At 42.2% G+C, this 27,915-nt stretch overlaps 1 protein-coding gene across 2 annotated transcripts; it reads right to left on the bottom strand.

Annotated features, from left to right (window-relative positions):
• Nucleotides 1-635: 635 nt before the first annotated feature.
• On the bottom strand, nucleotides 636-27,590 carry prkd2 (protein kinase D2). 2 transcript variants are annotated; one of them, XM_028419380.1, is made up of 19 exons: nucleotides 26,598-27,589; nucleotides 9,192-9,330; nucleotides 8,772-8,903; nucleotides 8,430-8,629; nucleotides 7,514-7,697; nucleotides 7,353-7,424; nucleotides 7,179-7,196; nucleotides 6,893-7,052; nucleotides 6,701-6,812; nucleotides 5,837-5,914; nucleotides 5,397-5,715; nucleotides 5,267-5,319; nucleotides 5,104-5,176; nucleotides 4,706-4,812; nucleotides 3,585-3,746; nucleotides 3,309-3,407; nucleotides 2,894-3,161; nucleotides 2,469-2,554; nucleotides 636-2,072 (listed from the first exon to the last, which is right to left on the bottom strand). In XM_028419380.1, exons 1-19 carry the CDS (start codon nucleotides 26,919-26,921, stop codon nucleotides 1,848-1,850), a joined length of 2,811 nt encoding a protein of 936 aa, XP_028275181.1. In that variant the 5' UTR covers nucleotides 26,922-27,589; the 3' UTR covers nucleotides 636-1,847. The 2 variants fall into 2 exon arrangements, with proteins under 2 accessions (XP_028275181.1, XP_028275182.1); XM_028419381.1 differs by lacking the exon at nucleotides 7,179-7,196 and having other exon boundaries at nucleotides 26,598-27,590.
• Nucleotides 27,591-27,915: the final 325 nt, after the last annotated feature.

Raw genomic sequence — 27,915 nt, forward strand, 5'->3', positions numbered from 1 at the left:
AATTGATGAAGGATGTAGTGTATGAAGAATGTAGGAAGAACAAGGGTGCACTTTCAGCAGAGTAGCCATCTGAAGAGCGCTCGTCTCAGAAAGGAAAACAATTCGCTCTCTTTGCCTCTATAGTCACAAGGTCTGCTTGAGTGCCACTCAGGCTGCGAGGTGTAATACGGGTAAAGAAAATTGCCTTTGTCTTGTGAGAGCTGTAATTTTATGAGCATGATTAAAACAACCTGTAAATCCAACATATTTTTAAGTCCATGTTGCTTAAGACTATATGAGAGCATTGGCCCTCATGTCAGTACATTTAAATAGAAATTACAATTGCGCCATCTGGATAATTTGCTCTTCTTCAGAGAGGTGAAATAACAGTCTGCCAGACTGCAAGTGAGGGAGCAATTTATTGCTGCAGCACAAGCATGACTTATTCTTTTGTAGCATGTGATTCGAAGCTCGTCTTCCTCTATAGACCACCTGATTGACAGTAATGGAGCTCGCTTACTAAATATATTGTTGAGAAAATGTAAATTGTGTGTACGTGGCTGCCAAGAAACCTAAGTGGTGAATGCAGACCTTATCTAAGAAGACAGTTATCTGGCTGGACAATATGATAAATAACACTTCTGAGACAACAGGCATACTGTTGGAGGATTGTATTTTCTGTTATAAAGGCCAGGATCATCCTTCAAACATGTCTACACATATATGACAAACACATGAGTTTCAGGTTATACTTTTGTATACTAGACCGTCATAACTACAGTATGTTCAATGATGATTACTCTACTTCACAGGAACATGCAACATGAAAGGTAGTTAACATGTGAACTACAAGAACACAAAACCTAGTTTGGTGACCCAAGCTGTCCATCCATGCACTTCCATCCATCCCAGGGAGAGGGAGTGGTCATAGTCATGTCCATGTATCTACAAAACGACTTTAGAGATTCATTATTTCAACAAGCTGCTTGAATTCAGAGATGATGAGAACGGGAAACCAGACACAGTTTATGTTGTGTGAGCTGATAGCTGCAGCGTCTCGCATGACTAAGGATAGTCCAGTCATGGCAGCCACAGTGCACTTTCAAACTTACCACGACATCTTTAATTACTTACATTTTTCTAAGAGTCTATTGTGGTCCAAAAGTAGTGGTAATTACTGGAGCAGATCAATACTTTCAGTTTTTACTATACAGCATATGAATTTATGGGAATGCATTTGTGAATACAGATGGATTTGACTTTGAGTTGGTGATTACCAGCACAGAGGAAATCTTTTGTCCATCACAGAAAAGAGGCTGAACCAGGCTTTTGCTGAAGATATAAAAGGGACTGTAATTCCAGTCAGTCCAGTTGAATAACACTAAAAACCTTCTATTCAAATTTGCTGTACTGTCATTTAACCACTACTGTTTGTACTTCAAAACGCCTACACTTCTTTCTGCGTAAATTTCCAACACACTGCAGTGCTGCTTTTCAATGGAATTCTGATAAAACTCTGTTTTTATCTGCAAAGACCTGCCAGGTCAGTAAAATAACATTGAGCAGCCTGTTGAAAAGAATTCAACACTGAAAAAGATGAAAGAGTAGCCGGTAACAGCAGAGGTAAGTAATCAGAAAGAAGTTCTGAGCACTTCCAGCTGGGGGAGAGAAATTGGATTTATTGCTGTAAAAGAGTTGTGGCACGCAGTAGATGTTGCTGTGCTGAATATCTCAACAGCTGGACACTGTTAGAACCACGAGAATCTTTCCAACCTTCTGTCTTGTCAGACTCCAGATTAACCACCCTCCTTCTCCCTACTTCTTTCATCTGCTCTAACTTGAGCTTAAGGTCCTCTGTCTTTCTGTGGTCAGAGGATGCTGACCCTCTCAGTGAGGCCTTGTACGTCTGCGTCCTCCCCACCATCCTCATCTTCAGAGCCCGGTGCTGGAGGAGGAGGGACGAGGTGAGCGGGGTATGGCAGAGTATGCTCTCGGGCATACATTTGCCAGCGGCTGTCGTCACTCTCATGAGTGATGTAGCGCCCACCAAGTTTAGTTTCCAGCTCCCGCAAGTCCAGCCATGTCTGATAGTCCTGAGAAATGAGAACAAACAGAGGGATGAAATTTCACTTTAAGTAGCTGGGAAATTGGATCAGTGTTAAAAGGGTTTTATGTGTTTATAGTTCAGCATCCAGTAATCAGTTTAGGCTGTGTGTGTGTGAGTGTGTGTGTGTGTGTGAATAATAATTATTAATAAGATTTTCAACCCACTTAGGGCTACTGTGACAGATGAATTAATGCAAATGCAATTTTGTAAACATAACAGTGGACCTGATGAAGAAAAAGAGAAGAAAACTTTCAAAATAAAAACATTTGTAAACATAATCTGTCTCAATCTTCTTCAGTTTTTGGAAGTGTTATAACATACTTGAACATATATTCCTTTTTCATTAGTTTGTGTGTGCACATGGGTCGTTTCTGTACGTTACCTGTAAGTATGAGTGACTAAGACTTTTGTCAACACTGTAGCGCTTCCTCATCTTGACCTGCAGTAGGTTGTTGATCAAGTCGATTGCTGGAAAAAAAGTAATTCACAAAGTCATTCTAGATATCCCCTCTTAAAGGACAAGTGGGTGGGATTAATTTCATAGAAGTTTAAGGTGCAACATGCAAGAGGACACTCAGAGGAGTTCTTAAGAAGACATGATGGACTCATTCTGGTTATAGGTGATATAATCTGATCTGCTAAACAGACTCTTTTCCTGAACTCACTGGAGCTTCAGTGTGTTCAGATATGCTGTGTTGCAATGTACCTATTCCTGCATAATAATGGAAACACCTGTCACCATGACTCACACACACACACAAACAATACAGGCTGATTCAGTCTGCGAAACTAATGGCACTACATTACCATCATTGGAGATCTGTTTCCAGGGGTTGGGTGGGTACATGAAGGCTGCGTTGTGGATCTGGTCATTGATATCTTCATCCTCATTGAAGGGGAAAGTCCCGCTGAGGCTGACGTACATAATGACGCCGACTGACCACATGTCCAGCGAACGGTTATAGCCCTGGTTCAGCAGAACTTCTGGGGCCAAATAGGCAGGAGTGCCAACCACTGAGCGCCGGAAAGACTTCTCTCCGATGATACGGGCGAAGCCAAAGTCACACAACTTCACCTGAGATGAGCGAGTGGCAATGTGGAATTATAAGAGAGATAATTAGGGATTGGTGAAATGAGTCCTTTGAGAACAATAATAAACATGTCTAACAGCACTTCAGTTGCTTTGACATGCTCATTACAGTGTGTGTGTGCGTGTGTGTACCTGTGGGAAGGGATCGGCAGAGGCAAGCAGCACATTTTCAGGTTTCAGATCACAGTGAACGATGTTCTTAAAGTGCAGATGTCTCAGAGCTGCAAGTATCTGCACACAAATCAGCATACACACAACCACACAGGCAGGATATGAATGAGTCCAAAAAACAACAATACCACATTCACAACCAAAACAACTCTTACATAAAAAAAGCGTCACAACAACACATCTAAGAAACACTACTTAAACAGCACATATCGCTGCTTTGCTGAGTTGGATACAAACCTGTGTGATTAGGAATTTGGTGAGCCTCTCAGGCAGTCTGCCTTTTTCACTGGAGAGGATCATCTCCAGCATGTCACCATGAAGCTTCTCCATCACCACAAACACTTTCTCTGGGGTTTCAAACATACACTCCAGGTTCACGATGCCCAGGTGACGTAAACTCTGAGGTATCAGAGAGGAGAAAGATGATGTTGGATGATGAATTAGGGGCATGTTTGATAAAAAAATGAGTGTAGAAACGCTAACAGGGTTGAGAAAGTTAATTATCAACAGAGCCAGTGAGACATAAAGGGGAGATTAAACATTGTGAGAGATAGGAGCAGCATCACAGACAGGGCAGAGAGTGATTCAGAGGAGATAAAATGTGAAAGACAGAGGGGAGGACATGCACGTGATTAGTACACACCTCGAAAATGTTTTCAGGCCTTTTTTATGCTATATAAAATATCAAAGCAAGCAAACTTTTTGTAGCCATATTTTTCTGAAGGTCCAAGTGAACAAATGTAGAACTCAATGAGTGAAAAGAGTAATGAACATGTTTACACATCAAACAGCCAGTAACTCTGTCGCCATCTACTGGTGAATAATGTTCTCGTCTAACACTCAAACCAAAGAAACCCAACAATTGAAATGTGAAATATGATTTACATCTAATGTTTCTAGGTGTTAAACTATGCACTAAAACAACAGAGGCAGCAAATAACGCAAAAAAAAAAATCGACAAATAAAAAAGTCATCACTTCATTACTGACTGCATCAGTTTACATCAGTTCCCATTGATTTTTATTTATTTTAAATGACTTAGTCATCCTGTTATTACCTGCTAAACCATGTATATTTCATACTTGTACATGGCTGGTTTTTGTTTGATAAATTGGGTAAAAAAATTTAGCACACAATTCATCGTGGGTAAAAGAAGGCAATCATTAGATAACTCTGACCTTTGCAACCTGACCTTTTTGATCTTTATATACGCAAATCTGGCAATTGTTAAACCACAGAGCAAAGGTTACTGTTTCCCAAGTATCATCTCACAGTTGTCCTGTTAGAAGACTGAATACACAATGAGTATGGGGGTGAGCACAGAGGAAAATACTTCCTTTCCTTCAGCGTGATCTCACCTGCAGGATGGCCACCTCGTTCCTCAGCTGGCTCTCTTGCTTGGTGGGAAAGCGAAGCTTGTCAATGACTTTGACAGCCACGTCTCTGCCCGTCTTCCTGTGCTTTCCTGAAGACATGAACATCACATACATATCCAAAATAAACAGCCGTGCGCACATAAACAACACAATAATTCAACTGGCAATTGTTTGTGGTACTAAAATAACTTCTGATTTCACCCTAGACTGACCTAGGATTTCCGATCCCCTGATGGACATGGTGGACTGGTTTTCAGTTGTATTTTTTTTTTTTATTACATTGAGTTTATTTTTGATTGAGTTTATATAATCTGCTATTATCTTGGCTACCATTCCTACATATTTGTATTGTTCTGCTTCAAACACAAAGGTGTACATACCTCCATACACGACTCCAAACTGTCCAGATCCCAGCACTTCATCAGCAAAAATCTGGTACACTGTGCCAATATCCTGTAGATAAAAAAGATCAATCATCACCATGCATCATGCAATGTATAAATAACTCAAAGGAAACTGGTCAATTTTGGCAGGAAGTCTTACCACATTCTCTTGTATTTGACTGTTGGACACAGATATGCTGATAGAGGCTTGTCCTGAAAAAAGAAATAAGATACAGTGTTATGCCTTTTTGAAAAAGCGACTTGTGTAGTATTTATTTAACCTCACTTACTGTGAGGTGTGTTTCCCTCTGCTGGTGGAGCGTCCTGAAAGATGACCGGCATGAGGGCATGGCGAATGGCGCTCTCCCATGCCTTAGCCACCTCGCGCCCTATGCCACTGTTAGGTGCCACTTGGCTCGGCGAAGGAGGCGTTTGTAGGACAGTCTGGGGGTTGCTAGGCAACAGTGAAGGGAGAGTGTTGGGGTCCTCCCCTACAAAGTAGCACATGGTGGCTGTGATGAGCTCAAAGCAGTGGGGATTGGTGCCTTGAGGAACAAGAGTGAAGTTGGTGGCTGGACGCAACTCCAGGATCTCAGACAGAGGGATCTCCTACAAGAGGGGGCACGTGTCAATTCAGTTTTTATTTATATAGCGCTTTTCACAATCAGAATTGTATGAGCAACATAAGGTTGCACATTGGAAACATGAAGACACGAGGTGATGAATTTACCTTGTAGTATTTGTTGGAGGTGTTGTTTTGGAAAAGGATGATGCACTTGCAGTCCAGACGCCAGTAGTGCCTCTTTCTCTGTTTATTGAATACAAGACAAAGGTGAGATCAGACATTGACGGATGCAACATTGTCTTAGGAGTAAAGTTCAGAAATTTACATGAATACCTGAATGACCAGATGAGAAGAAGAAGAAGGGGCAGGAGTAAAAGCTGCATGGTGAAAAGGTAGAAATACAGAGAAACACAAAAATGAAAGCAAGACAGACAGATAAGTGTGTTATTTCTGCCAGAGAAGAGGAAAACGACAACAGACAGAAGTACTCACATAAATTACCTGCTTTCTGCTGTATTGGTTTACTTTATGTTTGCAAAAGCAAGTGGTCAGATAGGTAAAGTAAACCTGAGACACTACAGAGAACACATTTCTTGAAGGCTGAATGAAGGATTTTAGAGTTTAGGAGAAATAAAAGACAGGAAATGAGCTTTTAGACTGAATTCACCGCACATCTGCTGAGTGCTATTATGCTTTCATGGAGAGTTAGCGTCATCATCGATCTTCAACTATTCTTTGTACCACACATACACGCACACACACTTACAATCACAAAGAAATATATAAAAAATAGTGCATAAAGGCACCCAGCAAATAATCAAGGTCAAAACTGCTGAGGACTGCTAGGACAGAAAACAGACTGATGACTGAAAGGCACTATCTGTCTTTGAGAGAGTGGAAAGTAAACAGCAGCAGTAAATCGTAGAGAAGAAGGTGCTTTAATGCTTTCAGAATAAATTGACTTATGTCTGTATGTTCAGCAGACTGCAGGCTTCAGATTAGGCATCATGGGAAATGTAGGGTTTTTACCAGTGTGTCCTTATTGCTGTAGTGAACCATCCATCCCTCCTTGATAGCCGTGCTGGATCGACGGGTTGTCTGTCTCACTGACTGAACCACTCTCATCAATGGGATGTAAACACTAGTAGAGACAGGAACCAGATGGTCAGCAGGTAAATGTTTGTGTGCACTGTTATTATTTCCTCTTTCTTCTCCTCATACCTTTGGTCTCCACTGGTCCCATCCTGGTTGTTTTCAGGGGAAAAGGAGCCAGGGATGCTGCAGGCCTCATCTGAGTCATCTATCGAAGACTTATCTGAGTTGTCGTACTCGCTGCTGTAGTCCATGGGCACCTCTGGGTCTGCACTTGGACTCAACATGTCTGTGGCAAAACGCAAAAGAAGAGAATGGGTTTGAATGCTGCTCTATGTCTGTAAAAAGTACCAAGACCACTATCAGGGAGCTACAAAGGGGAAAGCTAGCATGCATCAGTACCAATTATACTTACCAGAGTTACTTCCTTTGTCTGAGAAGATAAAAAGATTAGTAAGTTTCAGCATTGTTACATAATGGCTATATCATATGTTTTATATAGAAGCATGCAGATGAGAAATTATATAAAATCCATGCAGGGTTAACACAGTCCTAAACACATTAGAGAGGTGATAGATTCTTCCCTCACCTCCAATGGTCTCCCCAAGGCAGTCATTAGGAACCTTGTATGCACAGCGTTTATGGCAGTTGAACTTACAGTCTGAGGAGCAGGAAACGCAGTGCATTAATACCAAATCACATGTAAGCTGGGCTAATAGTCTCATCTTTCCCTCTGGTTAATGCACTCACCTTTGCACTGCAGACCCTGCCTGAACAGTCCTCTGAGAAGCCTCTTGCAGTACTGGCACACTGTCGGCCGTGTGTATGAGTGAACGGCAAACGTGTGAGGCACCTTCACTTTGCTCATGAGGATTTTGTCCAGATGAACCGGTCGGCCCGTGTAGGAGGGCCGGGCGTAACTAGGAGTCCGTGGCTAGCAGAAGAACAGAGATTATTAGTGCAACTGGTAAAATAAAATTACTTTTTAGGATTAAGGTAAATACTTTTTGCACCATCAAACCTTGTTGCCTATTTATTTTAATCTAATCATTGCAAACATTATCATTTATTTAGAGTTAAGACCACCTGATGAACCCATCCAGGGATGCGACGGAGGATCATAAAACATCTGCAACAAGCTTCTATGCCATTTTCTACCCACAAGTGAGACTTACTCACAGATGGTCCGTGCACATATTCACACAGCCTCAGGGCACATAAGTACGTAACACACGTATTGACAGGTGAGTTTTTTCCAGTTGAGGAAAGGTCTTCGCCAATGAGATAATAAGATAGAAGCTAGTTACTGTGCATTACTGTATCTGCCTGCTGTTTCCTACTGAGAGGAAACACAGCAGGCTTCTTTTAAGTGCAAAAGTTTGGTATACTTTTATCAAGTATTTGATACTTTAAGAATTAATTTCTCTTGATTTTAATGGCTTTCAGATAGCACTTACAGATGTGATCTTTAACATCAAGGCTTCAAATAAATGACAATGACTGTCCGTCATACCTGTATGGCATGCAGCCATATGGGTTATTTTTTAGACATCAGCCCTAAAACCTCCTAAACAAACACTATGTGCTTGCTTTTTTTAAACAATCTGTACTTAAATGAATACATTTATCATATAAATAACATCTGTGTGAATGAACTTATTGTTACCATTTGTGTGTGTGAACGTATGAGGCTGGCATCTTCTGCGCAGGTGGAGGCTGTTCCTACACTGTACACTGACTCAGTTGTGGAGAGACGCAGGGACTGGCTGCTGCTCAGGGACGCGGTGGACAGACGCCGCTTACGAGCTCCACTGCAGTTGTTTGGGATGCTGAATGCACAGCGCTTGTGGTAGTTTAGTCCACATCCTGTAGGGGGCAGCATGGATCAAAGGAGCAGGGGATGAACAGAGCAGCACATTTGATGTTCCAAATCATTTCCCATAGAAATCTGTGCACCAGATAAAAGTGTCTAATCTTATTCTCACTTCTTGCCCCTTTTTATTCTCACCGTCACACTTGAGCCCTTGTCTGACCAGTCCGAACAGCATCTCTCCACAGTGATCACAGAAGGCCGGGGCCCGGTATGAGTGCACATTCAGAGCGTGAGGCCGAATCTGGAAATCTTCAAACGTGGCAGCCGCTAAAAGGAGATAACAGGGGCACAGTGGGTGTGAAGATAGAATCTATACACATGGACTGAATGTGTGTGATTAGATGGACCACAAGGAAACAGGATGGAAAATTAAAGTGCTGTTATAGTTTGAAACAATGAAAGAACTGATTAGGGTGAAGTATAATACTACCTGTAGTAAAATAAGCAGATAAGGAGAGATTTAAAAAGTTGTGACAACAGTAGTGCTAACAGAGAGATAAGAGGGAGGAGAGGGAGAGGGAGAGGGAGAGAGAGAGGGAGAGGGAGAGGACTAACCGGAGAGCACCACCTCCACCAGGTCTCCCTCCTGGATGTCACTGGCAGCTTTAACCAGTTGCAGGATGTTGTTGGTGGTTGTGTCGTGCTTGAACAGCAAGATCTTGTCATAAATGCCATAAAAGCCGCATTCTGGGAACTAAAAACAAAACATAATAAAAAGATATGTTAGTAGGATCACCTACTGAATTATTCAGTCCAACAAAATGCTTCATACAGGACATTTCACCTTATTTAAAACTTGGTTTAATTAGCACAGTTTAAAATCATTGTTTGTAGATGTAGATGTTTATAGGTAAAGGTGCTGTACTATGATGCCAAAACAGACAAAAACATACAAAATGTAAAGGTGATATTCAAGTTTCACAGCCATTTGATATTAGATCTGAAAAAAAAAATGGCTTTTCATATTTTTATTTTAGGTAATTTTATATAAATAAATGAATGTTGATGATTGTTTAAAATGTTGAAAGTCAAATACATTGGAAAAAACATACATTACCCAGAACACATACACACACACTCTTAACTATATAACTCGCTCAATGTGGAAATGTAGGACAAAGACGAAACTTTATCCCATCCTCCCAGTCAAAGACCGGGAGGATGGGATCACACGCAGGTGTTTCCACGAAACTCTTCCAGAGATATGAGAGATGAGAGTGTCAGTCAGAAGTCAGCAGAGCACAGGAAGCTGTCATAGGGAAACCCTGCTCTCCTGAATAGTTAATACTGTCTGGTTCACTCCAGTGGCCACACCACACAGGACACCACAGGTATACACAAAGAGAGAGAGAGAGAGAGAGGACAGGCACACAGCAGTCCCCCTTTCTCTGTTGTTGTTGTTTTTCTCATGGTGGAGTCAAGATTCACCATCTGTCCCAGGCTCTAACAACTTACAGGAAGGGGAACCCTGGTCTCCATTTTTGAGCGACACAATCTCACAAACACACATCCTCACTTACCAACAGACACACCCTCCTTACAAACAGCAACACACACCCTCTTTCCCTCCTTGTTTCTCTTCTTTTCTCCTCAGTCACACATAACTCAGTCAGCCTCACAGTTTCCCAACAGGCACTCCACATCACCACATCTGAAATCCAGGCCTGGCCTGAACCGCTGCCAAGCTACACAGTGAGTCCACCACGCCCAGCAGTGGGCTGCTGTTGCTGACCACACTGCCAACAACATGACAAAATACTGATTATAGCCGTTTTAAAAGAACAACATGTTAGCTCTGGTGTTTTTTTGTTTGTGTTTTTGCAAATAGTTAAGGTGTTATATACTGAAGTAAGGAGATTACCCTAAAATTGGATTTTCTGCACAGAATCTTACCTCTCAGTAATTTAGAAGATGACAAGATCACACAATAATCCTATCCAACTCACCAAGAACAAAGCTAGAATGAGCAGCAGCAGCAGCAGCTAAGTGTGTTTTGGGTGCAATGATAAGAGAAACTGTGACAGACAGCAAATGACAGATGATTCATCCAATCACCTTCCAAGTGCCGTTTGAAATTGATTGCTCTTTCCAAAATGTGTCAAAAAGGACCTTGAAAGAGTTTTGGTAGAAATTCATCAGAAGTTTGACAGAGTTGAAGAAACCCAGTAAAAATCCCACAGAGGGCTGATGTTCAGAGGGTCATAGCACCAGTTACCCTGCAGCCATAAATATTCATAAATATCAGGCATCATGAATATTCAGACAGCTTAAAAGATTAAATATAGTAGTTATAACATGTAATGTTTGACACCAAAAAACAATGCCATAGCCACCAACATCAGAGGTGTAGCATGAGCAAAGCACTGATGGTGTCTGTGCTGAGATTTGTTTGATTTCCTGTAAGAAAATGCCATGTGATTGTAGCTTTGCTTCATTAGTGAGGATTGAAGAATTTTAAATATTCATAAGCAGCATCATCTGTTTCCAAAATGCATAAAACACTTTGTCAACAGTTACCAAAGAAAACATTTATCTGGCAGTGAAACAATTCTTTGGATAACACCAAGATGCTGCTATTGAATTTTTGTAATTTTTTGGTGTTGTGAACACACATGTAAAAACAGTAGAGGCAGGGAAACAGAAAAGTATATGTAACTGAATGTTTAGATACAGTGGAAAGTTGTCAGTCACTTTAATATAAGCACATAACTGTTTCTGGATCTTGTCTCAATTAGACGTCACAAATGCTAATGAAGAGAGGCTCCAGACTTTCCCAACTCCAGACTTAAAAACCCACACGCTCTCTGAATCATGTAATAACCTCATGCATCAATACCTGGGATTGCCGTAACAACAGCTCCCATTTGCAATTACAAACACCCACAAAAGCCAGATCAGAGGAGACTCCCTGCTCTGCCCAAATCCACAGACCCTCAGCTTAAGCCTCCTGTAAGCCCCATGGTGCCGTTTGATGCCAGCCTCTCTGCTATTAGCCCTGCACTGTTACCGACGCCGCTCACGTCTTTCCCAAGCCACTGAAGAAACATATTATCCTGCATCTACTGTCCAAAACATACTCAGTGCACCAACCACAACTGCAGCTGCCACGTCTGCGCACACCACAAGTCTTTACAGCTCTGCTGAAAAACACAATATCCAAACTCCCCAAAACCACGGAGAAAATAACCTTTTTCTTCGTTTCCTCTCTCTGTGGTGCAGGTCTCAGTGAAAATACAGGGTGGAAAGAGCACAAAAGCTCCATATTACGTCTATCTATATGTCAACATGAGGCAAAATGACATTTTTGCCTTGTAATTATATAATCGACTTTCTATGATTGTCCACAGCAGAGGAGTATTCTTACAAGAGAGTGTGTGTGCATATATGTGTGTTTAGTGTGCAAACAAAACAAGAAACCATATTATCATATACACTGTGGTATAGTGTAGTGTGCTTTGCCTGGAGACAGGGTGGGTCTCTAGCTGCTTTCTTTGAGTTACCAGGGATCAGGTTGCTCAGTGTTGCCTGCACTATTCCTGCAGCTCTTCGGGCCAATGAAGCCATTATGAGTGAAATGAATTATGGACTAGGCCTTCTGCACTCCATGCCCTGCCTTTGTCTCTCTATAGACTATGCAACTTCTCTTATTAGTATTTGCATCATTTATCACTTATTCTTATTTTGTCTTAAAATTTGACTGAAAGAATAAAAATGTGCATTTATTATACATAGTGGCATGTGACTGTTGCCATTTACCCACATCGTTCTCCAGCTGCTGAGAGCAGCTCACCAATGAGCCAACATTCTTTCTTCAAATGGCTGATACTCGATGTTTTTGGCCATGTAAAAATGTAATTGAATTATCAATTAGAGTGTCATGGTTTGGCTCCCCAAAAGCTCAGGCTGCTCTAAATGTTCACCTGCACCTCCACAGTGACCATGCTGTGGTGACTATGGCAATGGTGCAGACATAGTCAATCATTCAGCATTAGATCTGTCTGTTTTTAATCAGACAGGCTATCCATCACCTACACTCTAGGACAGGAAGGAAACTGGAAGACAGTCAAGATTTCCTCACACATAAATAGGTCTGAATGGCAACTGGCAATGGTTCCCATAACAATATGGTTCTTATTGCCAATGCCAACCTGTCCAGGGTGTATCCCATTGTTCACCAGTGACAGCTGGAATAGCCTCCAGCCTCCAGCCCCCTGGACCCTAAAGAACAGGACAAAGCAGGTTAAGAACATGGATGGATGGATTGGTGGGTGGATGGATGGGTGGTGAAGTATAAAGGCAGACTAAGTCTGCAAACAAAGGCATCAAAGATCATTTCGTGGTCAGACAGGTCCACGTACAACATTAAACACATGTTACAGTGCCATCTTTTCACACCTCCAACAAGCTTCTTGGATGATGGCGCGATGGCAACATTTTCCATTCACACCCACAGGAAAGCAGTGTGTGTGAACAGAGGCCATTCAATCACTTCACAATGTAAATACTACCGTTTCTGATGAGGATGGACATTACAACCATTAATAAATGATAATTTTTCCATAACTATTAATATGTTTACATAAACGGTGCTTTGCCCCTCACCCCACGTCACCCTAAAAAACTGTCACTTTTTGCTGCCGTGGGCTGTTTTTACTGTCAATAACGTCAATGAGAGTAAACAGCTTCATCAGATTAACCGTCAGTCTTTATTAAGAACACACAACTGCACAAAACTAAACACTCAAAACAAACAAAACAAGTGATATCACTCTTTGTATACACATTACACAGAAAAACATCCTCGTATCATCGTATCAGTACGATGTCATGGAGGAAGGCTTTTGTTAGAGTAATTGGATCTGGAAATCATTGTATTCAAACATCCACACACACACGTGATGCCATAGAGCTGGCTGCCATTTCCTGCTCTCTGCACTTATATCCTGTTGAGTTTTTTTTTTTTTCTCCTAGTGGTCAACCTCAGCCTCTGGTCATATACGGCAGGTCATAAGCACAAGAGGTGAGAACTGAGATGCTACGTGCCCGAACAAGCAGGAAACATTAGAATGTGAAACAAAGATCTAATTCCTCCTTCCACTTCTGCACCTGTTTTTAGAAATGCATGAATGACTGACATTTTTATGTATTCAAACACAAGATCAAGATCAGATCTAACTAATTCATCATGGGAGCAACAATTGTTCACCCAGCAACAGGTTAGCATCGCCTTCATCAAAAACACTGATGTCCATTTGAGTTGGTTTGTCATTTGTCAAACAACTCTAGGGTGGTGCATCTAAATATAGACCCTCTTTATATAAAAGGCACTGCATGTGTGAAGAACACACAGACTTTTATCTCCTGCTGAGAACGGTAGTTGCTTCCGCTTTTAACCCTCCCCATCACTTCCCCTCCAACAGCTCAGCATGAGCCACCTTTGACCAGTAAGCCACACAAACACGCAAGAACAACACACAAAATCAGATGAATGCGTGCCAACTAGCCATAGCTCTGCAGTTTAAAGGCTGTATATTTAGTGGTGATGTGATTCTTCAACAATGCAGTCAGGAATTCACTAATTTATGTGCCTCAGTCAATGGATCTGCCATTTAAGGGTTTATTTAAGTGTATATTGTTCCAAATACCTGCAACATTGACATAATGAGCATGATACCTGGGATGTCATCAGTTATTAGTGCTTATTTCTGGTGTTTTCTTCAATGTGTCAACACCCACACACACACACACACACACACTCACACACACACAGGGGAAACTCCAGTCTGAGAACAAACAAATACCGTCTGCCTCAGGCTACAGAGCTCTGTACACTTACATTATATTTGAGTATTTCTGTAGGTGTGTTGTCATCAGTAGTATTAAGTAGCAATGTTATTTCCTCCACACAGGATGCGGAAAGTTTGAACATGCAGTTTGATGCTTGTTAAAAGGTGTAAAGTAAAATGTAATGACTTGTGAAGGCAGTTACCACAGTCACAGAACACACACACACAGATGTTAAACCACAAAGCACACCTATCACAAAATGGAAGAGAAAGTACAGCAGGGAGTGGTTTGAACTTTAATAAAATGTTTCTCCATCTAAAATAATACTAAGTATTCAAGCGTGCAGAGAAGAATGACAGGAGGCCTGGGATGTTACAGGGCAACAGAAGCTGAATTTGTGTTTACATATTGCAGAGTGTAAGAGAAACACTTCAGTTCTGGAGAATTGATTGGGCTGATCTCCAATAACAACAAATGCTCAACAACTGGGAACTGACGTGGCTAAAATACAAGACAAGCTGTGTATGACGCTGCATGCTAAGTTGTGTAAACAGAGTGACCTCTATAGCCCTACATGGTCCTACACGCTGATGTGTTTCAGCAACAGAAGCTGGTTATCACAACAGGAACCTGATCCAGCCATTTTATAGTCAAGAGGAAACACACTGCATCCCTTCAAACAACAGACATTGTTTAAACATCCACGTCTTACTGTGCAACAAATCACACGCCTACTTGCACATGTGCACATAAACACACACACAGACATTCTTGAGGATCAGGATGATGGGTTGTGATACACCTGTATGAAAGGCTTCACGCCTTTATATCAGTACTTCACACAACACTAATGGTTTGTCCTAACTGCCCTTGTTAGCATGTCAGGCACGAGACTCATAAAGAACCCCACCTTTTTCTAAGTGATGAGGTGTTTAATGAGGGGTAGCCATGACAACGGGCATGTAAAGACGTCACCGCTCTGCCCTCATTAGCTCCTGACAACAACTTGGCGCAACGCAGGAATTTTTCCTTTGAGCCGACAGTGTTAGTGATGGAAGAAATGTGTTCTATTTTTAACCCCAGTGAGGTCACACACCGGCAAAAAGATGACAAAAAAAATTGAGGATGAGTCGACTGGAAAGCTTTACTGTAGTCAAGTAAACCATTCCCTCATGATGTCATACACATGTCGTTAAAACACTTGATAGTTTTGACAACCTTCGCACTAGCAGCACTCTGTAATCAGAGCTGAAGGTTTACTTTATCACCATCAGGTCTTAAACACAACAGATGGAGAAGGAGGACACAGGTCAACTTCAAAACTTCTTTCTTCCTGGTATGGATGTCTTATCTCTTGGAAACGTGATTGTAGGGAATCACCTAAGTATAAATATCCACTGGTGGAGATAATGGTGGCTTTATTTAATGGTTGAAGCTAAAAGAAGGTTAAGCAGCAGCCCTATATCCTTAAACATTTAACAATGAAGACAAGGTACAGAAAGCCCAACACAGTTTTAGCTTTCAAGTTCTCCCATCCAATATAAATGCACACTGATGGTGTTTAGTCACCTTAAAACTCTACAACTGCTGTTGTTTTTTTCTGGTGAGGATGAGCCAGATGAAAGCAAGAAACCGGGAGCTACAGAGATGCACATATATATTTCTCACAGGGCCAACAAACTCTGGATTTATTTACTTTTGGAGGTATATATGACTCTCTAGAGGAAGCTTATACATGTACCTCGGTTGCAATGGATGTTTCAGTTTGTTGCCAGCCATTAAACACGACACATTCAATGCATCAGACTCAATGCAAGTTTTAAAGTCTTTCTGTCCTGAATGTTATTCTATAAATCCAACTCTTTGCTGAATCATGCAAGTTAACCATTTGATTTATACACTCAACAAAAATATAAACGCAACACTTTTGTTTTTGCTCCCATGTTTCATGAGATGGACTTGAAGATCTAAACTTCATTCCAGATACACAATATTACCATTCCTCTCAAACATTGTTCACAAATCTGTCTAAATGTGTGATAGTGAGCACTTCTGCTTTGCTGAGATAATCCATCCCACCTCACAGGTGTGCCACATCAAGATGCTGATCTGACATCATGATTAGTGCACAGGTGTACCTTAAACTGCCCACAATAAAAGGCCACCCTGAAATGTGCAGTTTTGTCTCACAGCAAAATGCCACAGATGCCACAAGCATTGAGGGAGCGTGCAATTGGCATGCTGACAGCAGGAATGTCAACCAGATCTGTTGCTCGTGCATTGAATGTTCATTTCTCCACCATAAGCCGTCTCCAAAGGCGTTTCAGAGAATATGGCAGTACATCCAACCGGCCTCACAACCGCAGACCACGAGTAACCACACCAGCCCAGGACCTCCACATCCAGCAGGTTCACCTCCGAGATCGTCTGAGACCAGCCACTCAGACAGCTGCTGAAACAATTGGTTTGCATAACCAAACAATTTCTGCACAAACTGTCAGAAACCGTCTCAGGGAAGCTCAACTGCATGCTCGTCGTCCTCATCGGGGTCTTAACCTGACTCCAGATCGTCGCCGTAACAGACTTGAGTGGGCAAATGCTCACATTCAATGGCGTCTAGCACGTTGGAGAGGTGTTCTCTTCACGGATGAATCTCGGTTTACATTGTTCAGGGCAGATGGCAGACAGCGTGTGTGGCGTCGTGTGGGTGAGCGCTTTGCTGATGTCAATGTTGTGGATCGAGTGGCCCATGGTGGTGGTGGGGTCATGGTATGGGCAGGCATCTGTTATGGACGAAGAACACAGGTGCATTTTATTGATGGCATTTTGAATGCACAGAGATACCGTGATGAGATCCTGAGGCCCATTGTTGTGCCATACATCCATGAACATCACCTCATGTTTCAGCAAGATAATGCACGGCCCCATGTTGCAAGGATCTGTACACAATTCTTGGAAGCTGAAAATGTCCCAGTTCTTGCATGGCCAGCATACTCACCGGACATGTCACCCATTGAACATGTTTGGGATGTGCTTGACCGGCGTATACGACAGCATGCACCAGTTCCCTCTAATATCCAGCAACTTCGCACAGCCATTGAAGAGTGGACCAACATTCCACAGGCCACAATAGACAATCTGATAAACTCTATGCGAAGAAGATGTGTTGCACTGCATGAGGCAAATGGTGGTCACACCAGATACTGACTGGTTCTGAGTCCCCAGACCGCCAATAAAGCAGAAACAAAATGCACATTTCAGGGTGGCCTTTTATTGTGGGCAGTTTGAGGTACACCTGTGCACTAATCATGATGTCAGATCAGCATCTTGATGTGGCACACCTGTGAGGTGGGATGGATTATCTCAGCAAAGCAGAAGTGCTCACTATCACACATTTAGACAGATTTGTGAACAATGTTTGAGAGGAATGGTAATATTGTGTATCTGGAATGAAGTTTAGATCTTCAAGTCCATCTCATGAAACATGGGAGCAAAAACAAAAGTGTTGCGTTTATATTTTTGTTGAGTGTATGAACAGCAAAGATTTTTTTAAAGCCACTTAAAAAAAGGTGTCAGCCTTCAACACTAAAATAGAATCACAGGCACTGTAAAAATACCTTATGTTTTCCAGTGACTAAGGTGTGTGTGAATACAGTATGTGTTCCATCCTGGAGAGCAAAGACATAATCAGGTTTACATTCCAGACCTGCAAGTTTCTACATACCAGAGATAACTGTATAAACCTGAGAGACTGGAGGGGGGAGTGTAAATCTTGGGTTTTAGACGTGCATACACATGGAGGTGCCTGCATATGTCCCTCAAAAAAAAAATTTAACACATGACCTATGACATATAAAATAAACAGGGCTAAATACACACACACATAATAATTTCACAGTGGAGAAAGCCAACAAGCCCATGACACAAAGGAATACACACAGGCTTGGCTTAATATACACACAAATAGGCACACTATATTAAAACAAATAGATGGTAAATCTGACACATTTCCTGCATAATACAAAGGACCTTTTGAGTCCAGTGTGCATTTTAAAGGACGGGTCACATGGGCTCATATAAAAACAAACAGTGGCCTCAGGAAAAAAAAAATTGATTCCTACCCAAACAAAACATTTTAAGAGCAGAGAGCATGTAGATCAAGCTGCAAACAGTAACAGAAAAGGCCCAAAGAGAGCCCTGTATGGTGATGTGTGTGCACAGCCAATAAGTGGAAGAAACTTAGTCTCAAGCAAGAGCAGAGGGACAAAGCATCTCATTCTGCTCCCAGCATCAAGGAGGACGGAGAGGTAATATGAGAGCTGTAACCAGGCATGAGAGAGGGGTCTGAGGATAAAGGAAGCACGCACTGCTGTTCTGAACCAGCCTTTGTTGGTAGCAGCTCCTGTCTCCATCAGCCCCCACCCATCCTCCTCCTCTGTCTTTTCCTTGGCATGGTTCTGGGCAGGTAAGCCGATAGGAACATTGGACTCAATCCACGTTGTGTGCAATAAACAACTTACTGATTCATGACAAGAGGGAGAGGCGGAAAACAGGAGGAAAAAGTCTCTGCTGTAAGAAAAGGAAAAATAGACATAATGACCAATAAATCAGGAAGTTTTCTAACTTCTTTCCATTTCAGCAAAAGTCAGTTATGTTTATTTTTCTCATTATGCAGCAATCTGCTTGAAAAATTGTTTCCAAACTGTTAAAAAGAAAATCAATTAGTTTCCAGAAGCTTCTTGAGGGAGTCTGAACAGTGACTGTGGGTATAGACGGCTGCAGACACACAGATAGATATGAAGCTTGGTGTTCACTGTCACACAACTTCTTCTTCTCTTAATGTCTGGTCAATTTTTCTGCATATTCAATTGTAAACATTGTTATTTGTACATAGATAAGAAGATTTAGGAGGCATTCACAGCTACTGCCCACTTTCTGTTGAGAAAATGTGCATCTCACAGACCTTTGTATATGCAGTAAACATAGGTCTATTGTGTTTTCGATAAAATTTTGATGCATCTTCTATTTGCTTTATCAACATTTGTTTTATAGATTGCAATGGATAAAATAACCCAGACTAGCCCAACATTTTGTAGCATGCACTGTAATTGCCTCTATGCAATTGACAGAATTATTGCTTTCCTTCAAAGGGACAGTTGTGCCGAAGTATGTGGGAATTTACATGGATCTTCTGCATGGCTGCTGATAAGTTACACCGTGACAACCCCATACACTGCTGAGACATTAGTTCCTCATACTGAACACAGGAGGGGATTCCTTCATCTTCTACTCCTCTGGCCATTTCATAGTAAGTTCTCCAGAGTGACCAGACAATAAAGAAAACACACACACACAATGGGCCATCTGAAAAATGTTTGCACATTCTCCATGTGCCCAGAGTGCCATGGGCACACAAACACACCCAGCTGCACACTGAGGGCCACAATAGGCCACATTACTGCACTCTGAATCATCCCCTCCTCCTTTGTACCCGTTCCCTCTCCTTTTTAAATATTATTCCTTTCTCTTCTCTTCTCCCCCAAAGAGGAGGAGAGAGAAATTGTAGTGTATCCATAAAGACTGAGAGTTGTTGGTGCTTCTGATGCTACAAAATCCTGATTCTGATAAGATATTTACAAAAATACAGAAACATTCACTCTTAGTATATGGTAGATTTCACAGATTCCATAAACCCCATCAATGTCCATTCGCTTTCCTCACTGCCAGCTCCTCAGTATTGATGTCATGTGTTTATCTACTGAGGTTAGACTGTGCCTACTTCCCCTCATAACTGCCCCCTGCATGCAGACATACACAGAGCAGCCGAGTCACATTCACACACAGAGAACTCGAGCCCCAGACTAACCAAACCCATCCTGTCAACCCGCACACTGACCTATTGTCTGCCGTCTTCCTAAGAACACACTTTCTCTTACACACACACATACACACTTCAAAATTAGAACGGTAACAAGGTTCATGACCTGTAGTGACTCGTAAGATCCGTCTTAGTGGGCTTTGACTTGTCCATTACAACTTACTTTTTGTAGCATTTTAACGGACATAACTCACTACACCTTGTATATAAAGGTGTGTGTTCTTCTCTGAGCTGTGCTGTTTTTCTGCCATGAGATGAAATTCTGTCTAACTGGCTGGTACAAATGCTCCATCCACATGGTTAAATGCCACAAAATACAGCTCAGCTCTGCTCTGCAGTTCTCAATTGGATTATGGCACAAAACAGTTTTTACCATTACTAATCGCTGGATTAGTATTATAAGACCTCTTTTGCTCAGAACAAGAGAAGGAATGCAGGATTCGGAGAGGATGAATGGGCGCTAGAAACACATAAAGCAAAGAAAAGGGAAAAATGAGGTACGCCTTAAGGGAAATTCCACTTTATAAAAGGGCCATGTCACAAGAAAGCCATTTTCTTCTAAGAAAATATTTTGGGAACAGACTTTCTGTTTTGTTTTTGTTGTTTTTGTCATTCAGTAAAAAACATTCTGTGTGAAAGATGCAGAGGCAGTCAGGCATTTTGTTGCACCTCTAAACTAGAGGCAGCAGCTACCACAGCCTAAAGAGCTGCAAAAAGAGCAACGATGGAACACAAAAGACATCAAGACTCCCTCACACCTCTGGTTATTTACCGCTCTTTGAAAATGTGTGCAAAAGCAGCATTATGCTGACTTTGTTGGTTGTTCATGAACAAACAATGGCGCCAAAAAGAGGGAACTTCTTAGCAGAATTATAGAGGTCTCTTTGTTAGAGAGAGCAAAAATAATTCCCCCTCACAGTTTAACCACTCACACTTTTTTAATCATTTGATGACAAAAACAACAAATTACACAGCAAATGCCTTTACTTGGGTGGAAAATATTGTACCCTTTAAAACCATTGCTTGGCTCTGTGAATAGGTTAACATAACTGCAGTGAAGTTATATGGAACAAGGAACCCTCATATTCAGGCAACAAAACAACTGTTTTTCTTATATCAAAAGTCCACTATTCAGTTTCCCAAAAGAACGTTTGTGCAAAACTTCTTCTTCAACATGTTCTTGGTTTCTAGGAACCCAGAAAATAAGTTTTAAAATAAGCAAGAATAATATTAGTGCAACTAAAGGCCAAAAAAATGGCAGCGGAGTTAACATTCTCTTTATATCTTAATATTTTTTATGCATTTAATCAGTGACAGAAGAAGATCACAATCTCAGCATCAGTGTCAAACATTTAGAATCTTCATCTATTATCCCACCTTCTTTCTCTCCCTCTGATGAACATGCCTGTCTCCACACTGCGTGGCACTGTGCTTTGAATAATCAAATGTCCCCGTGTGGACCAAGCTTCACCTGCAGCATACGGCCAACAGCTGGAAGCTAGCAAGGCACGGTCAATCATGCAAAACTGTTCCGCTACCATGCAAATCGAGAGAGAGAGAGAGAGAGGTTTGTGTAAGTGAAACTGATACATGCTGCTGTGAGTCCACAGCATTGAACATAAACAGCATTTCCTTTACAGCGCTAATGCTTTAGCAGATAGTAGATAGCAGTAGTAATTATGGTTTGATTGAAGCTGCTGCTTTTGGTCAGCAGCCGCGTTATCTTCACTCAGTCATCAAATGTCATGCTTCCTAATAAAGGTGTGGTCTGTTCTTTCACTTGCACGTCCACCTGCCAGTGTCTTGCTAATTTACTGGTATTCATTCACCGACCAACGCGGGTTTGCTGTGATAAGCACAGTGTATTTGCCCAGTAGCACAGACGCATGCAGGAGGTTTTTTAATAATCCAAGCACCAAGATGAAAAAAATAAGGAAAAGACAACAGATCGGTGCTGAAGATAAACGTATGTCTGCACGTTGTAATTCAAAATTTACTAACTTACAGCTGCACTGAACACGGAACTGTGTGGTGTTTTCATGCAAACAATGTGACCTTGTGTGTCACGCTGGCTCTTTATCTGGAAAATCAGGACCAACAGTTGTGTTACTTTAAAATGTGTGTGTGTGTGTGGAATACATGTACAAGAGTGAGATAAACAGGAGGTGGCGTGTATGATCCCATTCCCAGGGCCAAACGTCTTCTCCAGGGAGAAAGATAAAGAAACAGCCCCTTCCAAAACGGAGGTGGAAACAATGGCCAGGGCAGGGGCTCACCCACAGATATGTGTGTGTGTGTGTGTGTGTGTTGCTCCTTTTTTTCTTTGTTTTTACCCACTTCATATTTTTATTTACATTATTTAAATCAAAGTTCATGTTTGACTGTTAATTTCAGACAAAGCTGCTGCTGCCGTGTGTAATCTTGACCATATACAGTGTGATTTCTTACAGCTGGATTCTAACATCGCTCACTGCATGTTAAATGTGTTGTAACTCATCAAACATGATAGTGTTAACAATCCGGTAATGTGACACAGCCAACACTGACAGGACTCAGCAGGTTTTCACATGCGTTCACACAGACACACACACAAGTCAAACTGTAACACACCCACTGAAGTCAACCCAAATCACTGTGCATCTCCATGACGAAATATAGCAAGTTGTCAGGGGGGGGGGGGTTTGAAGTTTTGAAGCCTCTTGTGTTTTTTGAAAATCATAAATCTTGACTTAATCTGTCATGTCTGCTGGAAAGCATGACTCATTTAAACTGACTTGACAAGTGGGATTTGGATTTTTATGAAATCATACGTCCTCATGTATTTCTCCACTGACTTTGGTAGAAGGCATCAAAAGAAAGGACAAGACTATTGTGAAAGACACTGACAGTAGGAGGATGCAAAAAGATTAAAATGGATGCACAGGGGGTGGGATGTAAAGAGGAGGAAGAGCATGGAAGAACGCTGGCTGATAAGGCAGGGGAGACCGAAGATGAGCGGATAAGGAGAGGAAGTAAGGGACCAAACGTGGGAGAGGAGGAGAAAGAGTTGGAGGAGAGCAGAGGAGAGGAGGAACAAACAGAAAACTGACACTGTGGATGGGGTGAACGCGGAGGAGAAGTGGGCAAAGGAAATAATGAGTGAAAAAGAAAGCAGGCAGTGAGGCTTGTCCAACAAAGGAGCTAATACATCAGAGCTGCATCATGGTTGAATGGAGACTGACTTCTGGTTTCCAGGCCAGCTATTAGTTTTTGTTCCATCAGGAACTAATAGCCTTCGAGTGTCACAGGTATAGGGGGCAAAACATTGCCAGACTGCTAAGTGTGTATGTTTAAGGGCAAGTTACTGTAGAGCAAAGGCAGGTTTTTATTCCTGCTGACGTTAATGCTCAGATCAGGAGACTATCAAGAGCTGCCTCTTAGGTTTGGAAGGGTGGTGTTGCAGGATTGGAAGGGGGGTGTTGCAAGTTGAAAGGGGGGAGCATGAGCCTCCACTGAGAACTGAATGGAAAAATGTGTCAATGGAACACAAGGAGGGATCCTGTGAATAAACAGCGTTGATGACTCACCCTTTCTGGGATGGGAGAGATGACCGTGGGAGGGGGGTGTGGGTACCAAAACTACCTTCAACTACCCCTCCAAAAACTCACAGGCAAATGCACTTACAAATGCAGGCATTCATGTGTGTGCACACAGTCCAACTCATGTGTCACGCTAATTTGGTTGAACTAGGACAAGCTGTCTATTGTCCAACTCTCTCACCTAAAGCTGCAGCCCCGAGCAGGGAAAGAGTTTTGTATTTAGGGGATTGGTGTACATGTGCGTGTGTGTGTTTTTCACCCTTCATTTTCAAACATATAGCCAATAAACATCAGACGTGAACTATAGGACTAACAAATGCAATGTCTAACAAATCTACGGCCACAGCAGGACCGTCCTCAAAGCCAATATTTACATCATGTGAATGGAAGGATATGAAGCAACCCAGAGGAAACACAGGGAAACTCCACACACAAGGACTCTGTGATGCAGCAATCTCTGGTGTAGTTATCTTACAACAGACTGGACCAGTCACTGCTAAGCCAGGGAGATGCAAATTAGGCAAACTGTAATTAAATTGAATCTATGTTCATGCTAAATACCTAAATACAACTGTGGGTTATGGTTGTTGTTTTAAGTTGTCGTTTACTTATGGGTCTGGGTCAGAAAAGAAGCCATCTATTCTTTATTGTCTTGTCCCATCTCTGCATTAATGCACCTGTTCTTTGTACAATTTTACGTACATATGCTCAAATTTTCCCAATTTTGTAAAATCTTCATGTGAATGTGTGCTTCATTCATTGCACTAACTGACTTGTAGCTGAAACAGCTGATGTCAAAAACAGCACAGAGGCAACAAAAATGAAGCGAAATACTTTGCTGACTATGGCCTTTTTTCTTTGTTCTAAATTTGATTCTGCGCAGCCGGAACCACAAACTGGTCACCAGATGTATTTTAAGGATTGTGCCATTGAACCAACATTCCTCTCTATGTTCTAAAAAATGCAGTATGGGTTTCGTCTGGATGGGTGTCACCATGTTAGACGTTCCGTGGGTTTGTGGTCCTGATGCTCGGTTGTAATACTGTCTGTGTTTACTTAAGAGAGGGCATGCAGATAAACAGATCGTGTGCTGTGCCTGTCCTCGGCCGCTGATTTAAACTAATCATCCACACTGCGGTGTCACATTAGCCAATTGTGTTCATGAGTCCTACAAACTGTATCTGCTTCCTGCCTTGAATCTGACTCCTTTCTGGACAACAGCCTGTGACTGCCTGGACTTAGACAGGAAGTCCATGATGCTGATGTTCCCCCCTAGAGCAGCATTGGTTCCTTGTTTGTTTTGTTGTTTAACCCTCACTAAAAAAGTGAAACATAAGTGTAATAAACTTCCAAACAACAACAACAAACCCAAAAAAGAGGAAGGTGAAGACAAAAGCTGTACAAGCAGTTGTTTGGATCAACCTCTATCCTACAGAGACATGGTTAGAATGGTGCCATCAGTGCTGCATCAGATTTGGTGTACAGATCTAGCATCGGTTGCATCTAAATTATAGCAAGTGAATGACTAGAAGGACTTATTTGACAGAATAAAACTAAGACTATTGTGCACAAAAACAGATTAGCAGATTAGCTGGTTGGAGACAGTTACAGTTCCGCTGTTTCCTGGAAATTTTAACATTGTGAGGAACTTTTTGAAGCTGTTCTGTTCAGCCTGTAGAACTCTGCTAATCTGATCACCTTCCAGCCTAATTGGCAGATTAAAAAACAAAAAACATATGGTCTCCTCAGGCTATACACCCCCGTTATCTCCCCTGCATGAGTTTCCAAACTGTATGTACTCACAGGATTATGCCCCCTCATGCATGTGTGAATTTATGCTGCCAGTTATCAAATGAACTTTGTTTCCCATAATCTCACATGCTTCCTGTTGTAAAGAGGATGTCAATACTTCTGCACACCCCGGCTCTCAGCAACACACACGTGAGTTTTGAATTTTAAAGAAGAAGACAGACACTTTTGGACAAAGAAAGGAAGTTTCTTTCCCCCCTAAAAAAATAAACAAAGAGGCTGCAAAAGTTTAGATAGAAAGGAAATCCTGGTTTCTGCTCACGAAATTGACAGTTGAAGTAAACGAAGAAGAAGAAAGAAAATCAATGAAGCGATCAACTAACAGACTAAAATTGGCCAAATGTGCTCCTATAGCATGAAATGCAAAACTTCAAATGTTGCACTGAGGAGAAGTGAAAGGGGCCAGCTCATAGTTTGAAAGGTCACATGACCTCCAATAGAAAACAATTACAAGTGTATTAGGCTCAGCGTAAACTGCTGCTTCTATTGATGTATATGAACAGCACACATTGACCCACAAGTCAAACAAGCCTCTGTCCTCGCCTGTATTCACTGACCCCATCAAACGTCCCTCTGCTAATCTGCCGAGCGGCATGTGGCATAACAAAGCCTAATTGAACACAGTGTTCTTGTTCTACTGTGTCAGGGAAATATGATAATTGCAGTAATTAGAGGGAAGAAAAATTGTGACATTTTGTGTGAGTCTGTTAAAGCTGCATGTTAAAGCCTTTGTGTAAATACAACTATTTTCTGGAAAACCAATTAGAGAGTGAAAAAGACGACAGTGTGCACGCTCACGTTTTCCCAAACAGCTATGAACATGTAGAATGAGGTGGAAAACAAATGCCCATTTTCACCTGACATGCCACCTTCCTCAGCCCACACACACAAACACACACACTGTCTTACCTTGGTGTCAACAATCGAGCAGGCGATTTGCTTCACATAGGCCAGGTCAGCAGTCTGGGGCAACAGGACAGATTCTCTGGTCAGACCAATCTGGATGATAAAGGACACCCCTGCTGGAGTGGTTGGCATTGAGGGCATCACAGCTCCAGGAGCATGCCCTGTCATGTGGTCCATGACAGGAAAACCACCCTGATTAGGCATGGAGGGCATGGATATGGAGGGTCCCTGCTGCATCACAGTTGAACCTGGAGGTGAGGTACCCCCAGGTGGAAAAAAGACCTGGGCCACAGGCCCCGAGTGCATACAAGGGCTAACATTAGCCATTCAGAGTCCACTGGCTCTAGTCTGAAAGCTGCCTGAGGATCTTAGCATAAACAGTGACAAACACACGCCCAGGTGCAGTGTAAAGGTCTCAGAAAAGCCACATTCATTCAAACTGCTTCAGTGGAGTTCACACTAAAACGTGGATCCACTCACAGAGCAGACAGTCCTGTGTCCTCCCCCTTCCACTGGATCTAGGAAGAAATCCTTATCCAGGAAGCAGTCTTTCAACTGACACTTCTTCCTCTCTCTCTCTCTCTCTTCGTCAGACTTCTTTTACAGTCCAGAAGTTGACAAGCATGAGTAGCGTGTGTGTGTGAGAGAAAACAGAAGCATATACACTAAGGGAGAACAGTGCCCTCCTGCTGCCTTGCCACCTCCACCTTCTTCCCTCCTTTACCTCCTTTCGTCCAAAAGCGCTGCTCTGCAGAGGAGAAAGTCCAAAGTTAGCGGTGAAACGTCCCAGCCGTGGGAGAAACAAAACACAAACAATGCCAAACTTTGTTGTGCTACTCTCCAGGCTGAGTTACAAAATGGCCTCCTTAAACAGGAAACAGTGAGAATAAAGGAGAGCAAGAGACTGCACTCCTTTTACGAGTCTTGCCCTGTTTCAGTTTCAACCCCAGTTGAGTCTGTTTGGTAAAAAAAAAAGCTCATACAGAGAGAGCGGCTGTCTGACGGTGGGTACGTCCCTCTTCCCTCCCTCCCTCCTGCCCTCTGTTTCTGTGATCTTACCACAGCCAAGGAGGAAGTGAAATGACTGACAGCACCTGAAGCCAATAGCCTGTCAGACACTCCCGCCCTTTGACTCCCTGCTCCCAGGCTTCTCCCTCCTCCCTTTCCTCTTCCTTGGTTTTAGGGTTATTTGTCTTGTTTGCTCCCTCCCTCAGCAGACCCAGCACAGATCCCCTTACACTGCCAGAGGGGCCAGCTCCTCCCACCTCTTCCTCATCTTCCTCTGTAGCTTCATTAGCCCCTCTCTGTTGCTCTGTGTGCA

Source organism: Parambassis ranga, chromosome 13 (assembly GCF_900634625.1).
Source record: "Parambassis ranga chromosome 13, fParRan2.1, whole genome shotgun sequence".
Classification (NCBI taxonomy): domain Eukaryota; kingdom Metazoa; phylum Chordata; class Actinopteri; family Ambassidae; genus Parambassis; species Parambassis ranga.